At 50.2% G+C, this 13229-nt stretch overlaps 1 protein-coding gene across 1 annotated transcript in view; it reads right to left on the bottom strand.

Moving 5' to 3' along the window:
* The window catches only part of CA6 (carbonic anhydrase 6), an 18108-nt gene extending 5940 nt beyond the window's left edge, over window positions 1–12168 (bottom strand). The window contains exons 1-6 of the mRNA XM_012807244.2: window positions 12087–12168; window positions 9397–9576; window positions 5138–5286; window positions 4246–4338; window positions 1636–1705; window positions 560–717 (exon numbers count right to left, since the gene is read on the bottom strand). Coding sequence (XP_012662698.2) covers window positions 560–717; window positions 1636–1705; window positions 4246–4338; window positions 5138–5286; window positions 9397–9576; window positions 12087–12165 — 729 coding nt within the window. The 5' untranslated portion in view covers window positions 12166–12168. The remainder of the gene's footprint in view (window positions 1–559; window positions 718–1635; window positions 1706–4245; window positions 4339–5137; window positions 5287–9396; window positions 9577–12086) is intronic.
* Window positions 12169–13229: the final 1061 nt, after the last annotated feature.

The following is a 13229-nucleotide window of genomic DNA, read 5'->3' as shown; positions in this document are numbered from 1 at the left end:
AAAAAAAAAAAAAATTTGTCCCTGAGGAAGGACATCAACTCAGAAGGAAATGTCAGCTTTGCCTTGCAACCTCAGTAACATTCGTATATTTATTTAATTCAACAGACCTTTATTGTATGCCTGTGCTATCCTGGGGATCAAAATCCAACTGACATGTTCTCTCTTCTCAAAAGGCTACAGGCGTTTTAGAATGATAACGCGCTAACTATGAAGTATTCTTCTTGCATAAAAAGAAGCTTAGAATGTAAGCTCCATGAGTACAGGAATTTAGTATATCTCGGGCCTAGAACCGTGCCTGGAAAGAACAGCACTCAATAAATTTTGGCCTTCGCTATGCCACTCTTCTCCTAGGACTTGAACCAGGCTTCAGTGGTTTCCCTGCATTGCTGCCCTTAGATTCCCTGATGCCTCACTTTGCCAGTCTCTATCATAGCACTGGTCGGTACCCTACACATGGAAAATGCTATGGGAGCCCCAAGAGTTAACAGGAGTGAGATCTGGGGAGCACTTTGTCAACCAGGCTGTCAAAGGAGAAGACTCTGGCCTGTACATGTGTTACCTGCTCCTTGGAGAGCTTGACGTAATCTGCCATAACAAACCAGTGGACGTTCTCAGTACAGGGAGGTGTGGTGAGCGACCCATTGTAGCTAAAGTAGTGCGCAAGGTCCACCGGCAGCATGTCCTTAATGTCCAGGCCAGTCAGGGTTGTGCTTTGTCCTAACCAAGAAGACAGGAGCGGGAGGAGTATAAGGGACTGCTGCTGCCCTTGGGGAGACAGCTCAGGCCTCACCATATTCAAATCTCCTGATTAAGCAGGAAAATATAGAAGCTGATCATTGGGAAACAAGGGGTTAAGAGGAGAGATTTGGGGGATATTGGCTAGCGACTCACTCTGAGACTATTGCTGTCTGTAAGAAAGGGGCAATCAGCCTGACTGTAGTGAGGGTAAAAGGGCGGGACAACCAGCCTGATTGGCGTGAAGGCAAAGAGGCGGGACAACTAGCCTGATTGGCGTGAAGGTAAAGGGGCGGGACAACCAGCCTGATTGTAGTGAGGGTAAAGGGGCGGGACCACCAGCCTGATTGTAGTGAGGGTAAAGGGGCGGGACCACCAGCCTGATTGTAGTGAGGGTAAAGGGGAATAGTATTCACAAAGTGGCTGGTGCATGGACCTAGTACAGAGGGACCGACCCGGAGTGTAGCAGCCATCGCATCCTCATTGTGCCTTCTGGAGGCAGAAGGTATAGAAGACCACCCCAAGTTTCTGTCCAGGTGGGATGAGGAGGGCTTTGCTTTGGACATTCATTTCAGCTTGGAGCTGGAGTGGACCTCTCTCTAGTGACCATGACTGTCCTTGCCAGCTGGTGTCAGAGTAGAGAGTGAAGTGAGGACATCGTTTCTTAGGGGAACGCCAGCCATCCAGAAGTTTCATTCATGTGAATCGACAAGTAGAACTTGTCACCAGGTTTCTCAGAGGTGTCTGCTGGCTCAGCCAACAGCACCAGTCACTGGCACAAGTGATCTCAGGTAGGGACGGGTGGGCCGCCTTGGCAGGGCCTCGTAGCCACCCTGCCCCCAGCGTCACCCTTCTTCCCCCCGACCCCTGTCATCCTCATATGCAGTCCTCTTCCCTTACCTGCATACTTGATGTTGGCCAAATGAGAAATGAAGTCATCATAGTAAGTGTTTTCAGTGTGATCCTTCACCTGTAGGAGAGACACTGTAATTAACTGAAGTGTGGCAGAGGCCTCCTGCCATCTCTGCTTGTCCACCTGCTTAGGTATCCCGCTGATGGGGCAGAGCTGAAAGAGTGAGGAGGAGACGGCCCATCCCCCAGTTGTGTCAGGGATACCATCTGGCTATTCTTTGCCACTAACTGCCTGGCCTCTTCAGTGTCTTTGAGCAAGGCATTATCTGAAGCATTCCAGCAGCTTGCAGGGAAAGGATTGTCTCCGTGAGGGGTGATAACCCCAGGAATGGCCAAAAGTCACAGTTAGAAAAAAACCCAGGTGTGCTTGTTTTGTGTGGTGTCAGCCACAGTTGGAGGCTTTGTGATGAGGGAGGCTTAGCGTCATGAGCTCTTGATGCTTGTTAGTAATCTACAGGATGTGTTTCCCCAGTATGCAGCCACTGACGGCTCGGCTCAGTTTTTAAGCTTTATTTTTATATTTTAGCCTGAATCCCTGGGAGTCACCTAGGGTCAGCATGGCTCTGTGGTCAGTCCATGCTTTCGGCAGAGGTTGTGGGCAAACCCCTCCCACCTTCTGCTGATGGATCTGTGTACGGGCTGAGAACCACATGCCAGGTTCAGCCAGTCCTCATATTGCCTTCAGCGTTTACTTTCCACAAGGTCCTGTCAGGGAGTTTACACAATTCTGGGCCTCTCTCACTTCTAGGATCTTCCTCATTAAATTTCTGTCACTCTCCACTCATGCTACCCGAGCCTGCAGAGCTTCAGGCTCTTCCTGTCTGCTTACTGTGTCTTCTGCCAAGTTGGCTAGTCTTCCTGGCTGTGTCCCGGGTGTAGGTTTTCAACTTCGACCCCAAGTTAAGTCAGCCCTGCTGCCCAGGCAGTGAACCTGCTGGTTTTCCTGACCAGCCCTGCCCTGATGAAACCTCCCTGCAGACCAAGTTAGAGGGTAGGCGTGGGGACAGCCCCAGGGAAGACGGCCACAGTCACTCATTGTTCTCACTCAAAATTCCAGCCATTTTTCATTAGGAAAAATGGTGGGTTGGAACCCAGCTGTTTATTGGTTGCCATTGATCAATTTCTAGACCACTGAAACAATGAGGTTTTTTTTATTTTGTTTTGTTTTTCTGAGACAGAACCTCAGTAGAGTGCTATAGCGTCACAGCTCACAGCAACCTCCAGCTCTTGGGCTTAGGTGATTCTCTTGCCTCAGCTTCCCGAGTAGCTGGGACTACAGGTGCCCACCACAACGCTTGGCTATTTTTTGTTGCAGTTTGGCTGGGGCTGGGTTCGAACCTACCACCCTCGGTATATGGGGCCTGCACTCTACTCACTGAGCCACAGGTGCCACCCTGAAATGATGTTTCTTAATAATTTAATAATCTTATTCAATTTATTTATTTATTTTTTTTATTGAATGGTAACTATGTACATTAATGCACTTCTGGGGCACAGTGTGGGGTTTTCACACACAATCTGAAACACTTCCATCAAACTGGTTAACATAGCCTTCGTGTCATTTTCTTAGTTATTATTTTAAAACGTTCACATTCTGCTCTTAGAAAGATTCACTTGTACCCTTGTAAGATAAACCTCAGAAGTGATCCCTAATTTTATTCAATTTAATGCTTGTTTTGTGGGAATTAGACTCCTGACTATTTCTAGGCACCCATCCCCAAGTCCCACTCTCTAGACTTTCTTAGAAACACAGGTATTGCCGTGGTCTGGGTGGATTGCAGGCTTCCCCTTGCCCTTCAGACTAGTTTACGTCTAGACAATGCTTCAGCTCTTTTAAGTCAGCGTGTCACCGGGTGCAGTGGCTCATGCCTATAATCCTAGAACCCTGGGAGGCCAAGGCAGGTGGATCGCCTGAGCTCACAGGTTCAAGACCAGCTTGAGCAAGAGCGAGACCTCCATCTCTAAAAATAGCTGGGGACCTATAGTCTCAGCTACTTGGAAGGCTGAGGCAAGAGGATTGCTTGAACCAAAGTTTAAGGTTGCTGTGAGCAATAACACCATGGCACTCAACCCCAGGGCTACTAAATGAGACTGTCTCAAAAAAAAAAAAAAAAAAGCAGCTTGTCCAAGTTAATCAAGGTCCCCGAGCATGGTAACACAGAAAGGCCACAGGGACTGTGGGCTGGGACTTGAAAAAAAGGGTTGATCATCCATTAAACCAACATTGCCAAGAACCATGAACTTGGGCTTGGTGCCTGTAGCTCAGAGGCTAGGGTGCCAGCCACATGCACCAGGGCTGGTGGGTTGGAACCCAACTCAGGCCTACCAAACAACAACTACAACAACAACAAAAATTAAAAAATAAAAAAAATAGCCAGGTGTTGTGGTGGGCACCTGTAGTCCCAGCTACTTGGGAGACTGAGGCAGGAGAATCACTTAAGCCCAAGAGTTTGAGCTTGCCGTGAGCTGCGGCGCTATGGCACTCTACTGAGGGCGACATAGTGACACTCTGTCTCAAAAAAAAAATACCCTTTATGCCTTGTTTGTATTATCAGTCCACACCTTGGAATACAGGCACAGGCGCAAGTTTCTGCCTACCTCAATGAAGGCTGCCATCACGGCCAAACCATTCGGTGCGTCTTTGGCGATATCGTAGCTCTGGTATTTAGAATTGTAGTGAACAACATGAATCTGTGGCAACAAGATAGGGTGAGTCAGGGGCAGTTCCTACACACTTCAAATGCTTAAGGTGTCCAGGGAAGGAAGAAGAGAAAGAAAGGAGCTGCCCTCGAGGCCTCAGAATGCCCCAGACACAGGACTCGGACCTGGCTCCCTCCATCTCTGCTACGAGTTCCACCTATTAAGAGCAGAAACGTCTCCACAAATGGAAAGAGCAGGAATGGGATTCTGAAAAGGGGCAGTTCCAGGGAGTTCCCTTGGCCTACCTCCTTCAGGCAGACAAGCTGGCAGTCTGGGGGGCTCTTAAGAGTACCCTGGGTTCTCCTGAGGTATGTGGGGCTTAGAGAAGAATGAGCATGACTCCTTTGCCCTCAAAGCCACCGTAAACCTGCAGTCGCCCTAAGGCCAGATTCTGGCAAAAGAGGGAACCCAGAAAATCTAACACATTGGAGAGCCAGCTAAAACAGAGGGCTTGCTGCCCCGTGGGCTGTAAATGCCTTTATGCTGTGAGTGCTGTGCAGGCAGGAACCCTGCTCGTCCTTCCAGAACACAGCAGTGATCGGTCAATAGTTGTCAAGCGAATAAAAAATAAATTCGGCCTCGAGGTAACTTAACTCTCCCCCATTATACAGTCTTTTGGCTATTTTTTTTTTCTTGCAGTTTTTGGCCAGGCTGGGTTTGAACCCACCACCTCCAGCATATGGGGCCTACTCCTTTGAGCCATAGGCACTGCCCGCCTTTTGGCTGTTTTAATAAGAAAGGTGACTATGGAGTTTGAAGAAAAGAAAGCCCCAATAGGGTCCTCACATACCTCGGACATATGTCTGGCCCCATCGACAGTGTGCTCAGAGCCGCTCATCTCCGAGGATCCGCCTCCCCAGTGAAAGTGCATCTGCTGGGCTATGTACTTGGTGCCATCCGGGGCCCTCAGGTGCATGGTAGGGGGCAGGCTGATCTGAACTGGGAGAGACAAGGCAGAGCTGGGGCAGGGCAGGGAGGCATGGCTAGGTCAGGCCTACAGGTTAAGTGGCTTCTTCCCGGGGCTGCCTCCTGCCTGCCTGTACCCAGGGTAAGCCAGTACCAGGAACTAGCATAGAGTGCCATGAGGAGGGTCATCAAAGGCAAGGGGGACTAGCATGCAGGACTCAGGGTAAGGTCAGGCACTGTGGAAGCTGGGTTGGATAGGCACAGCTCCCTGCCCAGAGCCAGCAGGTCAAGGGCAGGACCACACAGCAGCAAATCCAGCTTCTTTAGCCCTAGGGAAAGGAAAACCCTGAAAAAATACAACCAGGGCAGGCGCAGTGGCTCATACCTATAATCCCAGCACTCTGGGAGGCTGAGGTGGGTAGATCGCCGAGCTCAGGAGTTCAAGACCAGCCTGAGCAAGAGCAAGACCCAATCTCTACTAAAAATAGAAAAACTTGCTGGGTCTTGTGGTGGGCGCCTATAGTCCCAGCTACTCTGAAGGCTGAGGCAAGAGGATCACTTGAGCCCAAGACTCTGAGGTTGCTGTGAGCTGTGACGGACGCCACAGCACTCTACCCAGGGTGACAGAGACTCTGTCTCAAAAAAACAAACAAACAAATATATATATACATATATATATAGTCAATGGATATGGAAACCAGAATTCCACTCGTCACCTCTGCCCAAATTTGGAATTTGCCCAAGGAGTAGAAATAGAAAGTGGGGCCTCTTGGGACTATTTTTATTAACTTTACTACCCAGAGTTAATATTGTTTGTAAGGCCAAGTGGAGGCTGCTGTCCTCTTCATAACATGGTTAAAAGCCACATCCTATGTGGCCTTCTCCAGCCAGCCCAGCTAACAGCTGGCTCCATCCCTGCTGGGCTTCCACAGTTGCATTTTACCTCAAGGAAGCTGACCCCCGGAGGAGAAAAGACTGGCTCAAAGGCACACAGATAACATCAATCAGGAGCAGAGCTGCACGGAGAACTGTGTCCACAGCAAGTCAGGAACACCCAAATTCTTGGCTTGGGATTTAATTTCCTGTGATTGTCAATGGTTGATAATATTAGACTTTTGGCTGGGCGTGGAGGCTGACGCCTGTAATCCTAGCACTCTGGGAGGCCGAAGCAGGTGGATTGCTTGAGCTCAGGAGTTTGAGACCAGCCTGAGTAAAACAGCTGGGCATTGCAGTGGGCGTAGTCCCAGCTACTCAGGAGGCTGAGGCAAGAGGATCACTTGAGTCCAAGAGTTTGAGGTTGCTATGAGCTATCACACCACAGCACTCTACTGAGGGCAACAAAGTAAGACTCTGTGTAAACTAAACTAAAATAAAATAAAAATAAATTTTAAAGTCATTGGGGTTCGGGCACAGTGGATCATGTCTGTAATCCTAGCACTTTGAGAGACTGAGGCAGGAGGATCACTTGAGGCCAGGAGTTCAAAGACCAGCCTGTTCAACACAGTGAAAACCTATCTTCACAAAAAAAATAGTAATAATAAAATAATTAGCCAGACCCAGTGGCATACCCTATAGTCCCAGTTGCTCAAGAGGCTAAGGATCATGTGAGCCCAGGAGTTGGGGGCCACTGCGAGCTGTGATCATGCCTCTGTACTCCAGCCTGGGCAACAGAACAAGAATCTGTCTTTTAAAATAAATAAAAAGAAAAATAAGTAATAAGGTGATTGAAAATAATTACAAATAAGTAAGTGTTCTTAAAGATCAAATATTAAGGCTCGGCGCCTGTGGCTCAACCAGCTAAGGCGCCAGCCACATATACCTGAGCTGGCGGGTTCGAATCCAGCCCAGACCCACCAAACAACAATGATAGCTGCAACCAAAAAATAGCCGGGCGTTGTGGCAGGCGCCTGTGATCCCAGCTACTTGGGAGGCTCAGGCAGGAGACTCGTTTGAGCCCAGGAGTTGGAGGTTGCTGTGAGCTGTGATGCCACAGCACTCTACCCAGGGTGACAGCTTGAGGCTCTGTCTCAAAAAAAAATCAAATATTAAGTATTTGGTCCTATAATTTCCACATTGTCTAAAGGAGCAGGCAGCTCTGATTAAATTCATAACGTGATGTGCTGTAATGCAGGACTCTGGCCTCAAAGATTTTAACAAGCCCTTGGCAGAACAAGTGCTTTGATTTAGAGCTCAAATGTGGCCTGCCTCGAAAATCAATGCTCACAAGAAGAAGATGGACAAGCCTTTAGGAGGAGTTGGGCAAGAGCTGACAGCAGCCTGAGAGGTCAGGCCAGAGCTTCCCAAATGAATAGTTAGCACCACACGAGCAATTAGGGAGACCCTGACAATTGCAGTTCCCCAAAACACAGCTCCCAGGAGGCAGACCATGTCAATTCTGGTTGTACCGACAGGCCTGCACAGGCCAGATTGGAAGAGAGCAGCAATTCCGAGCTTGTCACTGTGCTTTTGAAAAGGTGAAGCTGAAATGCCTATCTGCAAAAGTCAACTCACTCCACCTTCCAGATCAGAAAATGGATTCAACTTCCAGGAGAGGCTGCTCCCCTTCACAGGAAACCACTTTCACAAGTGTCTCAGCAGACCAGAACAACCATGTCAGCCAAGCATTTGGCTGTGTTCAAGAAATAACCAGAAGCTGGGCGTGGTGGCTCCCGCCTATGATCCCAGAACTCTGGGAGGCCAAGGGAGGTGCATTGCCTGAGCTCAGGAGTTCAAGGCCAGCCTAAGCAAAAGCGAGACACACACACACCCCATTTCTACTAAAAGTTGAAATGTTAGCTGGGTGTCCTGGAGGGCGCCTGTAGTCCCAGCTACTCAGAGGCTGAGGCAGGAGATTGCTTGAGCCCAGGAGTTTGAGGTTGCTGTGAGCTATGACGACACCACTGCATTCCAGCCTGGGCAACAAAGCGAGACCCTGGGCTCGGCGCCTGTGGCTCAAGTGGCTAAGGCGCCAGCCATATATATCTAAGGTGGCGGGTTTGAATCCCCAGCCCGGGCCCGCCAAACAACAATGATGGCTGCAACCAAAAAGGCCGGGCGTTGTGGCGGGCGCCTATAGTCCCAGCTACTTGGGAGGCTGAGGCAGGAGACTCGCTTGAGCCCAGGAGTTGGAGGTTGCTGTGAGCTGTGATGCCATGGCACTCTACCCAGGGGGATAGCTTGAGGCTCTGTCTCAAAAAAAAAAAAAAAAAAAAAAAAGCAAGACCCTGTCTCTAAAAATAAATAAATATTCATACATTTCTGGGCTCCTGGCCACATAACCTAAGTCCTGTTACAGACATGACCTTGCTACCTTCACCACCCCCATAAAGGACAATTGGTATTATTTTCTTGATTATACAAATAGGAAAACCAAGTCTGGTGACTTCCATGCACCTGTGTGGCAGGCAGTAAACTCACCCAAGTTATCCAAGGACACAGCCATGGAATCAGGCATCTAGGGTCTGAGTCCAGCTTGGCCATTAGAGACTGTGTGACCTTGAGTGAGTCCCTGGCCCCCTGAGACTTCAGGTTTCCCACTTGAAACGTGCCCCTCTCTATGGTACTATCAAGCTCAGAGGGAATAAGCCCATGTGGGACGCCAGGAAGACGCTCTGCAAACAAAGCGTGGACTTTACAGGTGCCCAGATGGGCTCCCTGCATGGAGGTCCCCATAATCCAGCTTTTCCTGTCTGACCTTCCCCGCTTTCTAGTAAGGAACAAACTAGAGCTTTCTTTTGAACCCCCTGAGAAATCCTGGGCCTTCAGGAGCTTTGAGTTAATCAGACTCAATATGGAGCATATGGAAAAGCAGCCCAGGGCATGGAGGCAGAGAAGACGCAGGGGAGAAGCTGCCTCCAGCAACGTGGCCTGTCCTGCCTGGCACTGGCCAGGCGGGTCTGAGTGAGCATGGTGAGAGAGGACAATGTGACGAGAAGGTGCCAGTGGGGAACCAGGTCTCAAGACAAGATACTGCCTGACTTTGAAAGAGCTTCCGCTGTCTGGGCCTCAGTGCCTGTCAGTCCTCTCCTCTGAGGCCTCCAGTTCTGAGGCTGCACTCTGAGGCTCTGAGAGGGCCACTCCCAGCAGGTGCACATGTCACCTGCCAGGGCTGTCCGTGGACTGGTGCCTCTTGCCCACCCTTACCTGTGTGGCCGTTGTTAACCATGGAGAACTCTCCCTCCTGGGTGTCGTAGCCCGTCAGGTTGAGCGCTTTCAGGGAGGGGTTGTAATGCACCTTCCTTGTCTGCAGGTTGATGGGTGACTGTCTCTTCCCCCCGCAGGCGGGGTATTCCTTGGGCCAGTGTGCTTGATCCAGCGCCCCCTCTGAGACAGGAGAGAGCAAGTCACAGTTCCAGGGGCCACTAGCTGAGAAGGCACCTCCCAGGCAGGAGGCCAGGGCCCAGGGGCCCCACACTGTGCCTGCGTGTATGTGACCTCCAAGGACTCTGACAACTGGGGACCTTGGGTGCCAATGTCTCCCTTTCCTGTGACTTAGTGTTTTGAACACAATGAAAGTATTTGACACGTCACTTTTTTCTCTCCTTTGAATTATGTCCAGCTGATAAATGCATCAATGTGATCCTTGGCTTGGGGTGACTGTGCTGCTTCTTCTCCCTGTGCTGCAAGACTCCCCCCATTTTCTTGCTCCGGCCCTTTTTATGGGCCCCCAGTAGGGTGAAGACCACCTGGGCATCTACACCTGTAGCATCAGGGCGACTAGGGAAGCAGCAGGTTCAGAGAAGACCTAGTGTGATTAATTTTTTTTAAAATTAGAGGAAGGAAGTTTATCTTTTCAGAGATGATTAATAATTACAGGGGACAGAGTCATGAAGGCTTCAGCTGTCATTACGAGTGAATTAGCCCGCAAACAGCTATAGGTCTTGGTTTCAGCCATTTCCAATTGAAGATACGACCTTTCTCCGCCTTTCACAGTAGCTCTGTGGTGAGCCTGTAGCTTGTTCTAAGAAAGGTGCTGTACTGGGGCCGCTCAGAGCTTCTTGGTTTACAATCGATGGAAAAGTCAAATCTTTATTTCTCTGCTCTTCACTATTTAATGATTCAAACCAATTTTTTTATGAGACAAGAGTTTTACTCTGTTACCCCAGACTAGAGTGCTGTGGCATCATAGCTCACAGCAACTCCTAAACTCAGTAATCCTCCTGCCTTAGCCTCCCAAGTAGCTGGAACTATAGACGTGCACCACCATGCCTGGCTAATGTTTTTATTCTTAGTAGAGATGGGGGTATTGCTTTTGCTCAGGCTGGTCTTAAACTCCTGAGCTCAAACAATCCATGTGCCTCGGCCTCCCAGAATGCTAGGATTATAGGTGTGAGCCACCACACCTGGCCTTCAAACCATTTTTAAGCAATTCTTTCCTATAGGCAGAATGCCAGGACCAAGTCGAACCGCCTCTACTGCAGCCTCTTCTGGGTCCAAAACGCTCTGGCCCAGGTCTTGCCAGTCGTGGGGCATCTCTCAGTTGTTCCTGGGAGGTATTGGCAAAAGCCACCCCCCAAGTTCCCCGGGGGCTTCCAGTGGCTTTCCAGGAAGCCCAGAGTCTCCCAGGTTGGCTGACCAGGGGAGGACAAGACCTTTATCACCTGTGTTCTCTGTCTCTATTCTGTAACTTCTGAACTATACCAAGTACCACTTGGCTAGAAGGGGCAGAAAGCCCCAGAGTCTTCAGAGCCCCAGGCAGGTGGGGACTCCTCTGCTTGAGAACAGAGCAGTTGGTTAGAAGTGGCTCTCTGAGCTGGACTGAGCCTCCCCAGGATGCCCCTAATACCATTGCCTTTGGTTTAACGGGACATGCCCTCCACCCTGAATGAGCACTTTCTGTGTGCCCGAGGCTGGAGCAGGTTTTGCAGATGGCAGGCTCAGCACCATGTTTGCACCTGCCTCCTGCCTCCCACCTGCCCCCATCTGCCAGTAGCCACCAGCCTCCTCTGGGGTCCCACACCACGGTCCAGCTCAGAAGGGAAGGGGCCAGGAGCAGGAGCTCCCGCACTGGCACACAGAAGGGGTGTTCAGTGTTCCAAAGCCCACGGGCACCATCTTCTTTGCTTTGGCTCACATGTGGGTCAGAACCCATCTTAAATGCCAGGATTTTAAATTTCACATTTTAAAAATCTGTTTTTGGGAGGCTGGAGATGATCTAAAGGAAGTTCTTAGAAGGAAGCTTTCCCAAAGCCTGCAGCAGCTTCTGTGAAGCTACCAAAAGTCCCTTCTAAGAACCTTATTCTCCACTTACATAGACCAACAAAGCAAGTTGTTTTTTAAGTAGAATCAAATTTATGCAGGTGGGTGGGACGGTGTGGCTCACACCTGTAATCCCAGCACTTTGGGAGACCAAGGCAGCAGGATCACTTGAGGCCAAGAGTTTGAGACCAGCCTGGGCAATAGGGAGACCCCGTCCATCTCTATAACAAATTTAAAAATTAGCTGTGCCTATATTCTTAGCTACTCAGGAGTCTGAGGCAGGAGGATCACTTGTGCCCAAGAGTTTGAGGCTGCTGAGAGCTATGATTGGGTCACTCCAGCCTGGGCAGCAGCCAGTCTCAAAAATAATAATAATAATAATAAGCAACGATTAGGTTCAAACCAGCTAACACAGCGGGTGGAAAAGGTTTCAAACCAAAAAGTCTATGGGTGAATCAGCTTGGTGACAGGAGAAAGTTCTTTCCTCTTTTCCTTAATCAAAGTTTACGTCTGGCTTGTTCTCCGTATGTTCCAGACCAAACCCTCCAGGAGCAGACACCCACAGAAAGTGTGTGGGCCTCACCTCTCGTGAGGGGCAGGTCCTCCCGTCCATGTTACAGGGGTGGGGGGCTTACCTGAGTAGGTCCACTCAGACCCATGCTGGGCCTGGGTGCCCAGGAGAAGCAGAGACAGAAGAGGCACCAGGGCCCTCATGGCGCTGCAAGTCTGTGATCAGGACCGATTCAGGGGGAAGCTCTGCTTTTAAAGGCTCGAAAACTGTAAATAACAATTTAGCAAGTCCAGCCAGCTGATCCACCCTTTGCTGCACCCACTCAAACAATAACAGCCTCCCACAATGGCCCTTCTGACTTCGTTTGCCAGGCCAGGTAGCCTGAGCACTTGGCCAGTCCCCTCCCGAGGCATTACCATATCCAGTTAGCCCCCGGGGTTGGTTGTTTAATGTCTTACCTTCGGAAAAGTCACCTGAAGGGCCACACAGTACAGTCATTGTGGACAGGTGGCCACCGGAGGGGAAAAAGGCCCAAGGTAGGCGGAGGTAGCCTTCCCTGAAAAGCGGCACTTCCTGTGCCCTTTTCCCCAACCTTGGAGATCTGGGGATGCCAGGGGCATCACAAGTGCCTGCAAACCCTGCCAGCTTCCATATAGTGCCTCCTTCCTGCCTCAGTACTGGATATGAGCCATTCCTACAGGCTGGCGGCTGCCCTTGGCCAGGCACCTGGGGGAATGGCCTGGCCACCAGATGTGCACATGAGAGGGAGGGTCCTAACTAGAGGCACAGAGGTGCCACTCCTCGCCTTAAATCAGTTCTTGCTCCCAAGTCCCACCTGAGCTAGGTGTGGGCATCCGTGGTCCTCTGTGGATTTGTTCTCACAGGTATAGAACCCTTGGACAGTCAACAGAGGTCAACCCATAGATCCACTTGGCTAAATAGTCCTTGAACTTAACTGCAGGAAACTGTGAGTTTATACCCGCTGACAGGCCAGCTTCTCCCTGTCCCTTCACCAAGGGCATTGGCAAAGAGCAGGCCGAGGCCTGCAGGGTTTTCACCATGCTGGCCAGATGCAAAGGCGGGTCCTGCTCCATGGAGCATCTCCATGCCCTCTGCTCATTTGCCCCTGGAATGGCAGTGTCACCTTCACAACCAAGATATTGAAGACAAGCGTGGGATCTCCTGGGTTGTCAGTGAATTAGAGAACATTTGCTGCTGCAAAGATCTTGCTGAAAGTAGATCCCTAACACTCAGGAGCTGAAGGAAT

The sequence above is a fragment of the Otolemur garnettii genome, unplaced genomic scaffold (genome assembly GCF_000181295.1).
Source record: "Otolemur garnettii isolate 467f Iridium unplaced genomic scaffold, OtoGar3 scaffold00067, whole genome shotgun sequence".
Classification (NCBI taxonomy): Eukaryota; Metazoa; Chordata; class Mammalia; order Primates; family Galagidae; genus Otolemur; species Otolemur garnettii.
The sequence above is the reverse complement of the archived record's forward strand: the minus strand, read 5'-3'. Positions and strand labels throughout refer to the sequence as shown.